Source organism: Pleurodeles waltl, chromosome 10, assembly GCF_031143425.1.
Source record: "Pleurodeles waltl isolate 20211129_DDA chromosome 10, aPleWal1.hap1.20221129, whole genome shotgun sequence".
NCBI classification, from domain to species: Eukaryota; Metazoa; Chordata; class Amphibia; order Caudata; family Salamandridae; genus Pleurodeles; species Pleurodeles waltl.
The window spans coordinates 339,211,690-339,228,775 of NC_090449.1; the positions used below are offsets into that span (position 1 = coordinate 339,211,690).

Here is a 17,086-nt window from a genome sequence, read left to right on the forward strand (position 1 = left end):
CACTTTGATCAAAATCTCACCCAACTCAATCTATTGTGCAGCTTTCTCAGTCGGATATGTTTCCCTTACAGCATAGGTTTTCAGACCTCAAGCCACAGGACAATAACTATGATTAATCACCCCTATGTGGTGATGAGACTCTATTTTATCCATATGCTTTTCAGACTACCCCGCCTGACAAGTGTCAAAACACATTTAGGCATTTGGTAAGTGGATGTTCATGCACATACGTGATCGATGTGCATTGTGGGACATGGTAATCAACGCCTTGCTTCTAGTTCCAGCCATATTTCGGCCAGTCTCCAGCAAATCATGCAGGATGACCAAGACTTCGTGAATTATGTAATTCAGATAGCACTGACTGACTGACTGTTTGGGTTAGGCATTTGGTACCAGTGTGGTGCTTTGGCACCATGCATAGATTAGCCCTACGAGCTTCTCTAGTGATGTCCAGGCTTCCCTGATGCACATGCTGTTTGATGGCATTCATGACTTCAGAGAAGTCTTATTAGGCCCTGAAGCACTTAAAGGTGACTAAGGCGAAAGTATGCTCTCTTGGCCACACGTACAACAGGTTACCCAACAATATCACCCCGTTTGAGGATTCGAAAGAGGCATCCAGCAGAGACAATGCCAACCATTTCCTCTGCAACAATAATTCCAAAACCTGCCTCTGCAACAACAGATCTCTCAAGACTTTCGAGGTAGAGGTCAGGGGTTCGGCATAGAGCATCCAGGCCTTCAAGTGCAACACGCTACCCAATCCTCCGCCCCTTGCTTTCCACCATTGCTGTTGCAAAACTCATTTTTTTTCCCTTGGCCATGTACAGTTCCCAGTTGGAGAACGGTACATTTATTACCTCCACTGGGAACATATCAGACAGCTGGGTGCTGGACATTGTCCAGGATGGTTACACTCTACCCTTCCAGTTCCTTTCTCTAGACATGCCACTTGCACCACAGGGACCACTTTGACGACTTTAGAGGGAGAAGATCAGGGAGCCATATAAGACGATACAGTCAGCAAGGGTCGGGGACTGGCTGCTGCTTCCATTATTTTCTTGTGTGCTGTAGAAATATAGGGAACTATTTTAGATTTTCACCCTCTGAACGTCATTTGGGAAAAAACAAAAAAAAAGGATAAGTTGGTGGTTGGTAGCAGCCCATCTTCGAAGGTTGGGCGTACTAGTCTTACCATACCTTGAACACTGACTGCCGAAGGTGGGCTTACCTCCGTTGTCAACCACCTCCAAGCGACGGGCAAGCTGTTTACATCTGATTTTTCCAACAGTGTGCAAAGTTGCACCGGAGTCCTTCGAAGAGGCTTGTTTTGATTAGAGCCATTCTGGATATAGTGCAATTCTGAGCTTTCTCTTTGCCTCAGCAAGTCAAAGATGATTGGGCTATGATCCTAATGTTTCAACCCTTGACCTGGGTCTCAGTGAGAGTGGCTGTGAGGCTTCTTGGCCCCCTGCATCTTACTAGTGGACCTTGCTAGGTAGCACATATAGGTTCTGCAGTGTGATGTGAAGACTCGTTGGGCTCACACAAAGGGAGCCTCTTACTTTAAGCGACAGATCTGCAGTGGTGGCTGCTGAACAGATTCCATCCCCTAGACGTTAAGAAAACTTAGTTTATACATCAACCACACCAGAGTTCACCAGAGGGGCGATGAGCTCTCTGTGGTTTCCCATGGGGCGAAGAAACGAAGAGCTGTGAAGAAACACACTATCTACAGATGAATTTTTCTCTTTTTTATTTTTTATTTTATTAAAGATCTGCCATGATTTGGTTAAGAAACAGCCTCCAAATAGCTTGTAGGAGCATTCCACCAGAGCCAAAGCTGCTACCACTGTGCAGGAGCACTGAGTGGCTACTTTGGAATTCTGTCAGGCTGAAACGTGCACAATTAAAGACTGGATAGCTAGGTCTGGTGGCAGGGGCATTTTGCCCGTTTGGTCCTGCATGACGTCTTTGTCTTGGCCATTCCACAGACCCATCACCTGCAGAGGTACTGATTTAGTATCTATTTACAGTGTGAGGAATCTGCATTTAGAAGTATCCATCAGACGAACAAGTTATAGTAATGCTCTTTCTGGTGTATACTGTAGTTACTGCAGATTCATGACTGACCCTCCCACATCCCTGTTATGTGTGATAGGGTTCTTTTCTTCAGCTTCATAAGGTTCCAGTTTGATATTTGCACGCTCTCAATCTGATTAATGGAGACTACACGTCACACAATGCAGACAGATATTCAGGAAAAACCCAAGCGATTGCCAGTGGCTGAGATTAATTCAAGCATTCCATCCATCACCCTATTGTTTTAGCATTCTTTAACACTGCAGCGCCTTTCCTCTGTGTTCTAATGTGGGAGGTTTACTCTGTTGTTGATGAATTTCCGTGTTTGTCTTCAGGTTTGATGCTAGTGCATTGTAATCATTGTGTGAGGCAGAGGGAAGGAAGACTGAAAGTTTGTGAGTTATAGATTCTAGTAACTAGTACTGTGACTCTTACTGATAGAAATAGGAGTGATCAACAAAAGGCTGAGAGGCTACTAGCTGCAGATTCCACACCTTTTAAATATTCCTTAGTCCTCAGACTGGGTCTGGAAACTTTTCAGCATTACTTGCGCACATTGATAGGTGGTGCAGTGTGACTCTGCACTAAACGCCATTCCACTCCAGAAATTACATGTGGACCTTTTATATAGGTGGCATTCAAGAGCGTAACGCCAATTTCTTACTTTCTGTGCCACCAGTTGGGATCCATAACTACCTCTACTCTCGGGACCTGTCACCTCCCAAAACGATAAGTTTTAAGACCTGTAAGGACTGTCACAAACATGTGTGACAGATATTCATCAGAATTACCGGTGCTGCCATGACTTTAAGACCAGCAGTGACTGCGCTTTGATGAATTCAAAGGCAATACAAGACCATGAGGCGATACTCTACATCGGCAAACACCAGAAGGCTTCTTGACGAGTCCAGGTAGAAAGTTCTGTACCGGTCAGTTCGGACTCATGGGTCAGTCTTCGTCTCCGTCATTGGGTAAGTTGACAAAAACACACAAGAAATCAAAGCAGAACTCTGCACCTTCCCACCTCTCACACGCTACTGAAAAGACACAGGGACAGCACCATTCTTCTTGATCTTGCTGACAAAGTCGCTTGACTTTGGGACTGATCCCGCAACTTCTTCCGTCACAGCCTGAGTTTCTGGTGCCGTGCCCCACTCCTAAACAGATCGAAGAGCCGCTTTGTAGCCTTCATGACTCCTTCTGGCCCCATAGAGCCAAAAGCTTATCCACCAGCAAGCAAGTTCGTCCTCTGCACCACCTGGTCCCTCCTGTACTCCATCAGGGCCGCCTTCAGCTCCAATACCAACTTATGCCACGCTACACGCCAGTCCTGGGTAATTTGATGCAGATGCGAATGCCATTGATGCTGGTTGTTTGTTTTGGCACCAGTCTGACCTCGACTTAGGCCATCCTCAGTTGTTTTAGAAACCTCACTTCATCCACTAGATTTGTCTACAAATAGACAAATGCATACCTTACATTTCTTGTTCTGCACATATTCGGACAGTGACTGTGATGTGTGTGAAAAGATGGGCCAACAGTAACATGAGGAGAATTGGTATGACCACCTCCAAGAGACTAATGGCCTTGACACCGCTGACACAGAAGAGAGAGCTTTATACGTTATTGTGTTGCGTAGTGCAGCCACATTCCTTGACCTCCAGCTCTCCACTTATTGATCAAGGCGATGTCCTTCCAGACATCCTTAAGCCAGGGTAGACCTCCACTGACACCCCCTCTTACCTTATACCTAACAATATTCTTAGAGATACTTTAAGGGCTTGTGCTAGACCTTGCTCTGGCTCCAAGGTCAACTGTCCTGTTGCACAATGTCGCTGCACTGCCCTGGGGGATCTGACATTTCTGTCTCGGCACCACTGCCCTGAAAGCTCTGTGGTGTAGGCTTTTGCAGGCATGCCTACTGCTAACACTCTCCAGAGTACTCCACCCGATAGGGAGTCAAAACAGGCGGAGACGTTCCGAAAATTAGTTTTTTTGCCACCAGCCTGTTACTTTGATTATTTAATGCCAGCTATCTCTATAGACACTATTCCCATGCCCTTTGAAGTTCAGTGACTTAAGTCCTCCCAGGTATTTCTTAAGATCTCAGACCTGTCCTCGCCCAGGCCATCCAAGACAGTTGTGATGCTTCCAAATTCGCTATTTGTTGTGGCTTGGACATCACTGACTCAATTTTGCGGCTTATTGGCACTAGTGTGTCCATTCACCACTACGCTTAGCTGCAGTACACCCCGTTTTCAGACAATGTCCTTTTGGCTCTCACTGACATGCGATTCAGCAGGACTTGCCTGTTTGAGGAGAAGACAAACTCCGCTATCAAGCGGTTCAAGGAGAGCAGGGCCATTGCACACTTCCTGAGCTTATCTGCCCTACCTCACCAGTTGCATCAGCCCTACTGATCCTGTTGCAGCTTCGGCAAAGATCCCCATACTGCCAGCCAATCCAACCCTCACAGCACCCAACAGTTTTGCAGTCAAGGCCATGGTGACCACAGCCCTCATGGAAAGGGTCAATGGACACTGCCCCTCCTGTAGTCCCACCTGCCACACCATTCTAGTGTGCCCTTAGTGGTGCACAGACACCCAATAGGAGGCTGGATCTGACGATTATTGCCGTATTGTCAGGCCACATCAGCCAGGTGCATCCCTGAAATTGTAACTTTCATTTTCTAGCAGCTGCAACTTCCATCATTTCCCCCACCGGCCAGCAGAGAATCATCTTTCCATTTTGCGGCAGAAGTGCATTTCTTTTGCCAAAGGGGCTCTCGAGAGTGTGGCCATGCCAGAAATAGAATGTAGTTGATATTCCAGCTACTTTCTTGTGCCCAAGAAGGACTTCCTGTTTTAGACCTGCACCCTTTCATTGCCTTCCTCCATGTGAAGAAATTCAAAATACTCACCCTAGTCCAAATCTTGTCTAGCCTTGAGACTGGATGGTGATGTGATGTGGTGATGTGGGACATGCAGGGTACAATTTACCATTCCTGCAAACCTATCAGGCTACCTGTGGTTCTAGGTGAGATAGGAGTATTTTCAGTGTGCTGTACTCCCGTTTGGTCTCACTAGCATCACACAGTTGTTCACGAAGGTGATGGTGTTAGCAGCACACCTTAGGAGGTTAGCGGTGCCAGTTTTCCCTTACCTCGACGACTCTGAAGGTGGGCTCACCCCAAGCAGTCCACAACCTCCAGGCTACAGTGAACCTCCGGTCGTCTTAGCGGTTCACTAACAATGTTCCAAAGTCACACCTGGCGTTGTCTCTGTTGCTGCCTTTCAGCAGAGGCATTCTGGACATGGTTAGTATTTGTGCCTTTCCACCAGTAGAGTCCAGGACATTTTGGTGATAATCTTGATCTTTCCGCCTCGGTCCTGGATTTCAGTAAGGTCATCTCTGAGGCTACCTGGACAGATGGTCTCCTGCAACCTGCTGGTAGAGCACACCAGGTGGTTTATGTGGGCTGTGCTGTGGATTTGGATGTCTTAGTGGGTCCAACATCAAGGGGACCTATATGACCACATTAAGATGTGGTAGGAGACTGCAAAGGATCTGCAGTGGTGTTGATTACTGGACCCTGATTGAATCAGCGACAGACCCTTCTCCACCCAGAGTTGACACTGGTGACCTGTGCATCACTTCTTGGTTGGGGTGGTCCTCAAGTAGAGATCATTGGTCTCTGGTGGAGCCCTAGCTCCACATTGACCTATTGGATAAGAAGGCCATCTGCTTGGCGTTAAAAGCCTTTCTTCCATCCATCTAGGTGAGGCTGGTACAGGTGCTCACTGACAACCCCACCACTGCCATGTGGTACTACAGCAAACTGGGCTGAGTGGGTTCACGAACCCTGTGCCAAGAAATCCTGTGCCTGTGGTGATGGCAGGACCATTAAGGCATTTTCCTGGTGGTGAACCATCTGGCAGGATCATTGAATGCCAGGGTGGACGAGTTCAGTTGCTGGTAACTTGTGGATCACGAGTGGCAGTAACACCCAGCGGGGTGACGCAAGGTATCTTCCACAAATGGGGATAACCTTGGCTTGATCTGTTGCAATGGCCGAGAACACGTATTATTAGCACTTTTGCTTGTTGCAGTTTTCAAGGTGTCTCACTCTCGAAGACACTTTTCGCCTCAAGTGGAACTCGGGTCCCAGACTAGGGATGGAGAGTATGGTGTCCAGAACTTCTGGGCTTGGCCATTTTTCCTCCAAGCAGGCTGCACCTACAAGAGGATCTGCTGTCACAGCAGCAGGATACGGATCTACACCCGGACCTTCGCAATCGCCATCTTCATTGAGTGGTGACAGCTGAATACCGTCAGCCTTCCTCCGGAGTTCGCAAGAGGAAGGCTGAAGGTATTCCCACAACAAAAATGCTACATGCCTATTTTTGGGACACATTTATGGCTTTGTGCAGTACTTGGCAGATATATGCCCTCTAGACAAAGTTATGTTTTTGTTACTTGTTTTGTCCTTGGCCCGGTAAGGCTTTATTCTCGGCTCAGTTAAAGGACATCTTTCAGCTCTTTCGTCTTTTTTGTGTTTGCCAGATCAGCCTTCACTGTTTAAGTCCCCAGTTGTTATATGCTTTTTGAAAGGCTTACATTTGTCCTCACCCCATCTCCCTTTGTCATGCCACAGTGGGACCTGAACTAGGTCTTTATATTTGTGAAATATACTCCCTTCGAGCCTCTTCACAGCTTCTCCTTGCAGCTTTTCACCCTCAATATGGTGTTTCTTGTCGCAATAACTTTTGAGTCTGCATCAAGCTCTTGGTGCCAACCCACCATTTAGTACCACCTTCTTCCCAGACTATTTGGTTTTGCAGACATCTGCATCCTTCTTGCCTAAAGTTGTGACACCATTCCACATCTGCCACAAAATCACCTTGCCAGCATTGAGTGCGCTATCTCTTCCCTATAAAAAGGAAAAGTCTCTATCGCTTGGACTCCAAAAGAGTGCTGAACTTTTATATAGATCACTGATACTCAAAGTACGGCCCGGGGCCGCATGTGGCCCTCCTGACCTTTACATGCGGCTCCCAATGGGCTGCTATTGACCCAACTCAGCACTAGCATACAAAGATGTCACATAAACAGGCAATCATTTATTCAAAGGTTAACGAAGTAAAAGAAAGGAACACCTTCATTTTAAAGACATCTTGCAGCAAAAAACATTTAAAAATTCATAACGGGTCCTTCTATTTACAAGGAGAACCGTTTCACCTTAGTACACCGGATTATATATGTGCATTCAGAAGTATTTCTTTTTTAAAGAGATAGTTTCAAAAATTAATTTAGGAGCAAGCACCCCCCACAAAGAGACCAGTGAACTAAGACACAAGCCAGTTGTTACGTGCACTCTTTGGGTGGCCTGGGTTCTTATTATACATGAACACCATTATAGTTTATTAAACCAAGCACAGGACAACGTTTTGTATGGTGCACATCCTGAAGTTGTGTATTTTAAGGCCCTCTTATATGTGAAACTGAAGAAAAAGAAGGGCTATAGAAATAAAACAGTTGACACAATTTGGTTAAGTGGGGAAGCTGGGATTAATCCTGGGTTTTCTTGTTACACATTGTGCAGTTCAGCCACTAAATGTTTATGCTTTGCTTCCCCTACACCCTCCTTACCTACAACCCCCCCCCCCCCCCCCCTTCCTCCCATGCCGCCCCTCATTGCTGGCGTTAATGCGGCCCTCGCTCACATCGCAGACCAAGGATTTTGGACCCTGGGAAAATGTTTGTGAGTACCCATGATATAGATCATACCAAGGAACACTGGGTGGACGATCAGTTCTTTGTGGGGGTTCTCTTGAGCAAAAAAAAAAAAAAAGGCAAGGCTGTGCAGTAAAGAACCTTCTCTTGCTGGATCGTGCTCCTCATTCAAATCTGCTGTGCATTGGCCAGAAAACAGCCTCCGGAAGGACTGCATGCTTATTCTACCAGGGCCAAAGCTGCTACCACCGCGTTGGCGCTAACTGGGCGTCCCTCTGTATGTTTATACACCACTATTTTCTGGACAGTCATCAGGGTTGTGGAATTTAATAAAATATCTGCTTGTCCATGGGGCAGGTTGCTACACAAATCTACCTGCCCCATAAAAAAAATGTACTTGTCCCTTTGATGCCCCGTAGTTCAGTGATAACTTATGGCAGCAATCTCATTATATAAGAGATCTGGTAATAACCTCTCTGATTATGCCAGGGCTCATACTGTAGGTTTTGAATTCTGGCAATTCCTGCATTTTGTCATGTTTCCACAGACCTACATACTGGGGCTGGAGGTAGCGTTGAGCAGTAGATCCAGGGTTGGTATGTGCATTGGAGTCTGTGTAAACCTAATAACTTGCATATTTTAGGGGTTTTCACCAACTCTCTTCTGATCTTTTCCCATTCTGAGAAAGTTTGGAAATGTACTCCTGTCAAGGGCAGAAATTCTTCCATGTTTGGGGAAAAATGTGGTTGGAAGGGAAAGTAAACTTGTGAACGCTCAACAGATTTTCTCATGAGCGAAATCCACTCAAGTATTTTTGTTCTTGCTAAAATGCAGTTCACATAGGAGTTCCCTAGGAGTACGATTTTCTGGCCTACTCCTGTAAATTATAGTGAATTCATGAAAGCTATACATCTGCACTAATGCAAGGACATATACCGTGGGTGCCCTTTGTGAGTTTTGTTTTAAAGAATTGGGCTCCTAGATAGGTCTTAAGTTAGACAAAACCATGTGTTATTAAAAGTCAGTCTCTTCCTCTCTAAATCTATCTATAGACTGGTTTTACTGTGAGTGACAGCATTTTGTTCTTTCACAAGTGGCATACTTGCAGACAAAGTAGTTTTGTTCAGTGCCAGAGACTACTATGGCGATGTGTGCTTTTTGAGACCAAGGCATATTATTGCTTTTCACTAATGCTTGTTATAATGGTGAGGGCTTGGCAGCTCCCACAACAACAGTTTTACAAAAACAATATCAAAAGAAGACACACATTGACAAAACCAAAAGACTGTTCACCAATGTTGGACCTATTGGCTTTCCCGTTGATTGTTTGTTTTTATGTTTCCCATAATCATGTTGAAACCGATAGCACTGATTTTCCGTTATGAATATTTTTGTGGAATACTAGCATGCACCAACACATTTTATTGGAGGATGCTTCAAAGAAATGGTACCTGAAATGTCAAAGTAGTTTAGCAAAACGTTTTTTTCCAAGTTGCATTTTTTGTGACCATTTAATTTAAAAGCAAAGCCTCAGCAATTTGCTTTCAAGCTTCTGCAAATATAGCCAGCTGATCAGAGAGCTTTCTGGGAGGATAATACGTAGCCTTATGTTAAACTTTGCAAACGTGCATATACATTTTTATACCGAGGCGACTGTCAGCATTGCAGTCAGAGCTTACAACATTTCCTTACCTTAATAATAAAAGCTTTGCATTAATGAGCATAAATACAAGTTTGAACAGCAATAACACAGAGACACAAATATTACCTTAACTGCAGACACTGCCCTTCCCTGATCCATATTGTTTTACAGAAAACTGGCAGGCAGAGGGTTTGTGCTGTGGGGGGAAGGGTTCGGCCTATTTGTCCCAATGATAACACACATGAAAACCTGTTGTCCTTGACCTCAATCAATATGTCCTGGGAGTCGGGCTATAGGAATTCCACACCCCTGAGTCATGTTTGCCGAGTGGGGTATTTTGCCTGCTCGATCCTGGTGGTCTGTCTGGATTGAGTCCATCCACTAACCCACCTTCAAATAAGTACCTCTTTGGTATCTGTTCAAAATTGGCTGAATCTGCGGCTAGAAGTCTGTGTCAGAAGAACAAGTAAGTTCGCTTCGGTAAAGCTCATTCTGGTAAAGACTTCGTTTAGCTTCATTCTGTTGTTAGACTCTATCTGTGTGTAAGATCCCAAGTCTAGAAATCTGCACAATGGTCACACCAGTTTGCTTTTAGAACTCCGTGTCTGGGGGCACTGACTGTCTTGAAAGCAAACTGACGTCATCACGCAGGAGCAGTATATCGTTCCTGTGGTGGAACAGTGTCTGTGTGAGCCTTATTGCACTGCTCAACAGCGCCCCAAGGTATTGCTGAAAAGTTTTCAAATCTACCCTGACGTCTGGGGAATATTCTAAAGTTGAGGAAGTTGCTGCTAGATAGTATCAACCAGAAAGAGCGTTCGCAAAGGTAAATAACGTCATCTTACTGTTTGAAGTGGTCCTTGACCTTAAAATGGATATTAGAATAGGGGTCCTGCTAACAGGTTGACATAATGAGCCTCATACATGCCTAGATTTATGTTATAAAATACTTGTATGTACAGCACAAATGTGATCACTGTCTCACAGCTTGCCGGCATGAACATTCTATGATTTCTAGAGGCTGTGGGAACTTAAAACTATCATTGCAGAAGTCCGAAAGTACTTAACTTGTACTCAATATATTAGCACCCTGGGATTGTCAAACCTTGACTACGTTCTGAGTTTGACAAGAAATAACTAACTTTCTTACTTGACTAGAAATGGTGGGTTCACTTACATAGATTATGAAGAATTTAGCTTACTTACCCCTTTGTTATTGAGTCTCACGGCAGCGCCTGCAACGTTTTCTTACTTTTAAACTATTTTTTTGCAACACAGTAAAGAACAACCCCTCAAGACAGTAGATGCCCACCTTGCTGTGCTTTTGACACTTGATTACCTTTGAGTTTGGAAGATGCTGATGCCTTTAACAAATGGCTACCCTCCTCCATTAAAGTTGTTTACTCTCATGTCTATTTGTAACACTGCTGTAGTTTCTATCAATTGTTCTGCAGTATTAAGCTTTAAGTATGCTCTCTTTATCTATGTGTCCCATTTTATAGACCTGTGCTCCATGCTGAATATTTTCCCCTTGCTTTTCTGTACTAGGAACATTGGTACACATCGTATATTGACTTGCTTCAGCGTTTCAGACTCTGGAATGTTTCCAACGAAGTTATCAAACTAAGCACATGCAGCTCCATTAATTGCATGAACCAGGCGTCCACCACTCTGCACATCAACTGCAGCAACTGTAAGCGGCCAATGAGTAACAAAGGTTGGATCTGTGACAGGTGAGAAGGGAGCAGAAGCAAACGTGATTGAGGGGGTCGCAGGGAAGTGTGGGGTTTGCCAAGTGTCCAGTTGACTAACATGTTCTGCAAAGGTGACAGAGTAGCCGGCTGCTTTGGTTGCAGCCTTATCCTGAAATTAAAGTTGACAAAAAAAAATCACAGACGAAATTGTAGGATCGCCAAGTAACGATCAGTGGGTTTGTGGAAATTGATCATAGCTAGATAGACAGTTAGATGGCTATTTCAACAGAGCAGGATCTTGTGTGTGTGTATGAGAGTGTGTGGTGGGGGGTAGAAGGTTATCTGTCACTTGACAGGTGTATGGGAATGTATTCTCTAGCATTCATATACTGGAATAATTCTCCATCTTCAGGCTGGGAATCCTCATTGACTTAAAGTAGCAGTAAATGGTGATAAACCTCAACAGCGTTTGTTCATTAATTACAACCTAAACTTCAGCCAATGAGGTCGAAGTGCTGAGGTCTCCCATTCCACCTACAGTTTGCCTTGTATTGGGCACTTTTGTTCTCCATGGATTTCTGCCAGTGATCCCTTCGGCTTTTATCAAACTGTGAATTGTTAATAGGGATTTCATAGATGTTCACATCAGGGTGGGCCCAGTGAAACCACGTTCACAAACAGCCACTATGACTAAGAAAGAAGAAATATCACTCCAAGTCTTACTCAGCTTGTCAACAAAAGATCTACTGGTGAGCCTCATGATAAATACGTTTGTTTACTTTATCCCACTTCTGAAGTATCTTGCTGCGACAAATGTAAAACCTTTCCTTAAAGATGATTACAGATGAAGAAAAGAGGTTGGCTGGCTTTTTTTCTGGAAAGGAAGAAAATGCCCTCTTCCAAAGGTTATGCTGCCTCTTTTGGGCATGATTACATTATAGTGCCCCATGAAGCACTTCAGTGAAGGAGGCGCAGAAACAAAATAATGTGGAGCTTCCTCAGCTGGAATTTACTCCAGAAGTGTCTGCAGCCAGGACATCCAATCATAAGATGAAGCCTCTCTCAGATATGGTGAATTATGCACAACAATTTGGTGAAAATACAGCTATTCTGAAATCCTGTTGAGCTTTCTGCCCAAGTCCTCGATGACTGCTGCTCCATCATTGACAAAGACGGCACCATTGATGCCCACCATCATGTTAAGGGGTATATCACTCCAACGAGCAAGAAGCCACATCAGCAACAAGAACCTTGTCAGTGATGGCACCATCCACAACAACCAGAAAGAATTCACATGCCATGGCAGTGATCTCATCAATGGTGACAGTGAGCCTGCTGTAAGACAGTAGCAACCACCTAGACAGCTAGGACCCTCGTGTTGAAAACAGGAATTACATTTCTGCCCTTAATTTTGGTGCAGTTGCACCTAAGTATGTCTGTCCCTTCCAGTGCAGATACAGGATTCATAGTTGGTGGGTGACGCCAGCAGCAATCAACAGACACATCGTACATCTTCTCTCAGATGTATACTTTGAACCTACATTTGAATAAGAACCTTTTGAGGGTAATAGGAGCAGGAATATCAACTTCAGGTCTTTGCAGGGAAAGACCACTCTAGTAGCTACAACCAGCCTTACCCTCAGTATCCCTTCAGGAACCCATTGATGATGCAGTTGTTGTTGGCATTCATGAACACATTTGAATGCATGCTGTGCACTGTTAACACAGGAACCTGAATCTCCGTGGGACTGCACCTGACTTCTTACTACAGATGTTCCCTTTCAAGCTACCAGAGCCTCTCAGGCGTTGACTGCTCCATATAATTTATCATTCAGTTCCATGTCTACGCAGTACTTGTTGTGGACTCGAACTATAACCAACATTCTGCCCCTATTCTATCTCATTCCAGAGAACAGTAGAGAAGCAGCCACGGTCAGGCTCTGTGCTAATGTATTGGGTACCTTTTTATAGACACAACTATGGATGTTTCCAATGCCGGCTTCTGTCAGCTTATAGTAGAAGCAGACTTGCACAGACAGCCATGGTTTTGGCCAACTTCCCTTCATCCAGATACCCAGGCAAAAAAAAAGTGGACAATGCCCTGCAAATTATCACCACCCAGACATTGCACACTCTTTAGGAACATTACAGTACAGTCATCCATTTTATCTTCCTTTCATTGTCCAATGAGATCATAAGCCTTTAAAGAAGGCTTCTCCGAGAATGGAGGCCGAGAATACCAGACCACCCTTCAACACAATCCAGGTACAATAAAGGCTGGTCTTCAAACTTAGACCTGCACAGAGGCTATGCAAAAAGGCCAGCATTAAAAAAGGCAGCATTCCAGCCATGCTCGTCGTATAATCAGCAGAGAGCTTGACCTTCAACAGCTGCTCCCCTTCAAGTCCTAGTGAGTCTGGGTGGGGGGGTGGGGGTGGGGGGGCAAATCTGTTTTTAACTCCTGCTTGAGGAATAATTACTATGGAGTCAGGTGTTTACTGTTCATGAAAAATCTGGTTTCCCCTCATTCCCAGGATTCTGAGGAAGGCAAAAGTGAAGCACTGTTCCTGATCCTTATTTATCTGACACGGTCTCGTCAGTTTTGGTGACTTTTAGCACTCTCACAAGTCCAGTTGCAGAACCATCACAGGTTGATCTGTGGGCCTAATCAAGAGATACTTCTGCATGATCTCCAGTCACTTGAGACTGATTTCATGGTTACTGGCCATGGTACAGCCGTCCCAATGTCCCTTCAGACTGAATAGAGACCTTAGTACAAGCATGTCTATCTGTAGCTAAGACCTATATCCTAAAGTCAAAGAGATCCTGCATGTGATCAAAAGAATCGGTCATAACTCAATATCCATGTGACCCCATCAAATGTTACCGTGCTTGCTTGAGCTAGCCAGGAGTATGCATCAATCAGGGTGCCCTTAGATGAAATATCCCAGCTCTTCCTCAACCTCATAGAGCAATTGTTCCCAACCTGTGGTCTGGGAAACCCTGGGCGTCCTCAAAGCCTCCTCAGGGGGTCCACAATTGCTTAGAAAATTAACTAAAATTAACAGAAGAATAATGTGTCTCTCTAGCTGTGCAAATGAAACTTTTAAAAACTACTGTAACTGTCAAGGAATTTGAAATTGGAGGCTAAAAATGTAATTAGTATACTCAGATGGATTCGTAAGGGCAGTGCAGTTACATCAAATAGCATATAGTATGGACAATATCCAGCTTCAATTGAGTTTAGAAAAGCTCCAACGTTACTATTAAAATGTTTATTATTTATTTTATTTGTTTGCAAATCAAATAAAATGTGTTATCATTTATGTATGTGTTTGATAGAATTCTTGTTTCTGTATTTTGTATGTATTGTTTTGCAAATCAAATCATCGACAATGTTTAGGCCTGGGTCCGGGCTATCAGTAATGACTCAGTGGGGGTGCCGAGATTACAATAATGATTAAGTGGGTGTCCCCGTGTTCCACTAGTAATAAAGTGGGGGTGCACAAAAGTCAAAGGATTGGGAACCACTGCCATCGCGGGTTACAAATAAGCTTGTGAAAAGGCATTTTAGTGCTTTTCCTCCGGCAAGGTATCCATCCTCCTGTTCTAAGGGAGAACAATGCGTTTCATTTCACATGCCTCCTTTTGAACAGATTTAGAGTCCACATTACTGCTCACTCTCACTTCAGCTAGGAGAATCGGAGAGTTACAGCCGTTCACCTTAAATGAACAATATCTGCATTTCACCAGACAAGGTAATGCTACAAACCCATCTCCAGTATTTATGCCAAAAGATCGTACAGACTTTCACTTGAATGAACTGATTATCCTGCGGTCTTTCCGCTATAATCTGTCTACTGCTGCTGGGAGATCCATATACTCTCTGGATGTCAAGTGCATTAGGTTCTTTATGGCAGAATTAAGTACTGAGTTATTCAGATCAATTATTTGTCTTATTTTGCCATCCAGGAAATAATAGGCTGTCAGCTATCCAAATAGGGCCTCTCTTGTTGGCTATCTGCCTGTGTCACTTTCTGACACAATAAAGCAAAGTGTCCTTTCCAGGGCAGAGCTTTTGCGCACTCCACCAGAAGTATGGACATGACATCAGCAGTCCATGCTGGAGTGTCATTTGCATTGCAGCCACATGGAAACCCAGGCATTCCTTCAACAAGCGTTAATGTCTAGACGTAAATGCTACAACACGCTGTGCGTTGGGATAAGCAGTTGCATGCTCCCGGTTTCAATACGGTGGGTCTGCTTTCTGCTTTATTTAAGTGTTATGTACTGCTTACTGTTCTGATTCAAGCCTATTACTATATGAAAGATCCGGTGCAAGAAATTAAATTACTTACCTTTAACTCCAGTTCTCCAGCATTGGCATCTTACGTATGGTTACATGAAACCCTCCCTCCTCTGCTGTCAGAGGCTCAATTATTTTGTGAGTACCGCCATTGTGCTACTAAATCTGAGCTAAGGTGATCTTTAGGGGGGGTGGGGAGCGGGAGAGCTTCCACTTCTACCTTGTTGGCGTAAGTTTGGGTTGTTTCTAATGAAGTGGAAATGCTACTAAACAAACTTTGTTGAAGTCTATGGCCATATCACACTGTTTACTGCTATTTAAAGTTACCAAGGATTTCCACGTCTGACGTCTGGGGGAATGATTCAAGCATGTGAGCATATCAAAGATACCAACACTTTAGTTTTATGTATGTAATTAATTTCTTATGGTTGATGTATATGGCTAAAAGGTGGGAAACGCTTTCCTGTTTTAAACATACAGCAGGCGTATTCAGTGTATATTTGGTCTCAACACTGCTTTAGCTCACTTTATCAGCTCACTCTCTACATCCTAGCACGCACACTTGGGATCCTTTAAAAGTGAGCAGTATTGGAAAGAATGGGAGGTATACGTCCTATTTGGATGACTATTGTCTTACATTCCAGAACTTAACTTTGTATTTCGTTCTCTTTGGTCTACTATATTTTCACTGGATTCTTCTTTCCATAACAGGTGTCGACAGTGCGCAAGCATGTGTGCTGTCTGTCATCATGTGGTAAAAGGCCTGTTTGTGTGGTGTCAGGGCTGTAGTCACGGAGGACATCTTCAGCACATCATGAAATGGTTGGATACAAGTTCTCACTGCCCAGCTGGATGTGGTCATCTCTGCGAGTATACTTGAATCCTGGAGACATCCAGGAAAGGAATCTAGTAACATTCCCAGTGGTACATTGTCATGGAGGTGGTAACAACGATTTCTAATCTGTATTAAGAAAAGAACATTCTCTAATCATGACTGCCTGACAAGTACAGTACCACAGCTTGTCTGGTGGGTGCTCAGGAGAGCCAAACCTGCAGACGGACTTCAGTCTGTCTGCGGCGCGCTGCAGTTGCACTGATAAATGAAGTCATTTGAATGAAGTTGGACGCCAGGGGATAATACATTGACCTCGTATTTACAATAATTATAAAACTGGTTGCTGTGTCTGCTACACTTTTAAAAAAATGTAAATGGTATATCTTTTGAAGCCCGGATTTGTGTACAGAGACGTTGCAATGCCTCTCGACATATTTATGAAGATTAAAAAAATGAGTTGGCCCTTTTGAAAATTGTGTAATTTTTTAATCATCTTTAATGATAACTGATTTTTCAAATCTTGGTTATTTCTAGTGTTTGGGGATTCTCTGAGACCTGCCTGGTGGTTCGTCTGGATTTGTATCTTCCTTTGACGCCGTACAGAATAATTACTCTTTAAGCTTTCATCCTTTTTTTAATGTTTGGAAAATACTTCGATACAAAAATGAATAAAATCAACAAACATAATAGTACGTCATTCACAAATTCCACCCCCTAATTAAAATAAAATAAAATGTGTACTCGTCAGGATGATTTCGAAAGAAACATGCTTTAAAAGTGGGTATATAGAAGGC

At 44.0% G+C, this 17,086-nt stretch overlaps 1 protein-coding gene across 2 annotated transcripts in view; it reads left to right on the forward strand.

Moving 5' to 3' along the window:
• The window catches only part of WDR24 (WD repeat domain 24), a 151,904-nt gene extending 135,139 nt beyond the window's left edge, over positions 1-16,765 (forward strand). For both annotated transcript variants that reach the window (XM_069210543.1, XM_069210542.1), the window contains exons 9-10: positions 11,006-11,190; positions 16,169-16,765. In XM_069210543.1, the coding sequence (XP_069066644.1) occupies positions 11,006-11,190; positions 16,169-16,337 (354 nt within the window). In that variant the 3' untranslated portion in view covers positions 16,338-16,765. The remainder of the gene's footprint in view (positions 1-11,005; positions 11,191-16,168) is intronic.
• The last annotated feature ends 321 nt before the right edge of the window (positions 16,766-17,086 follow it).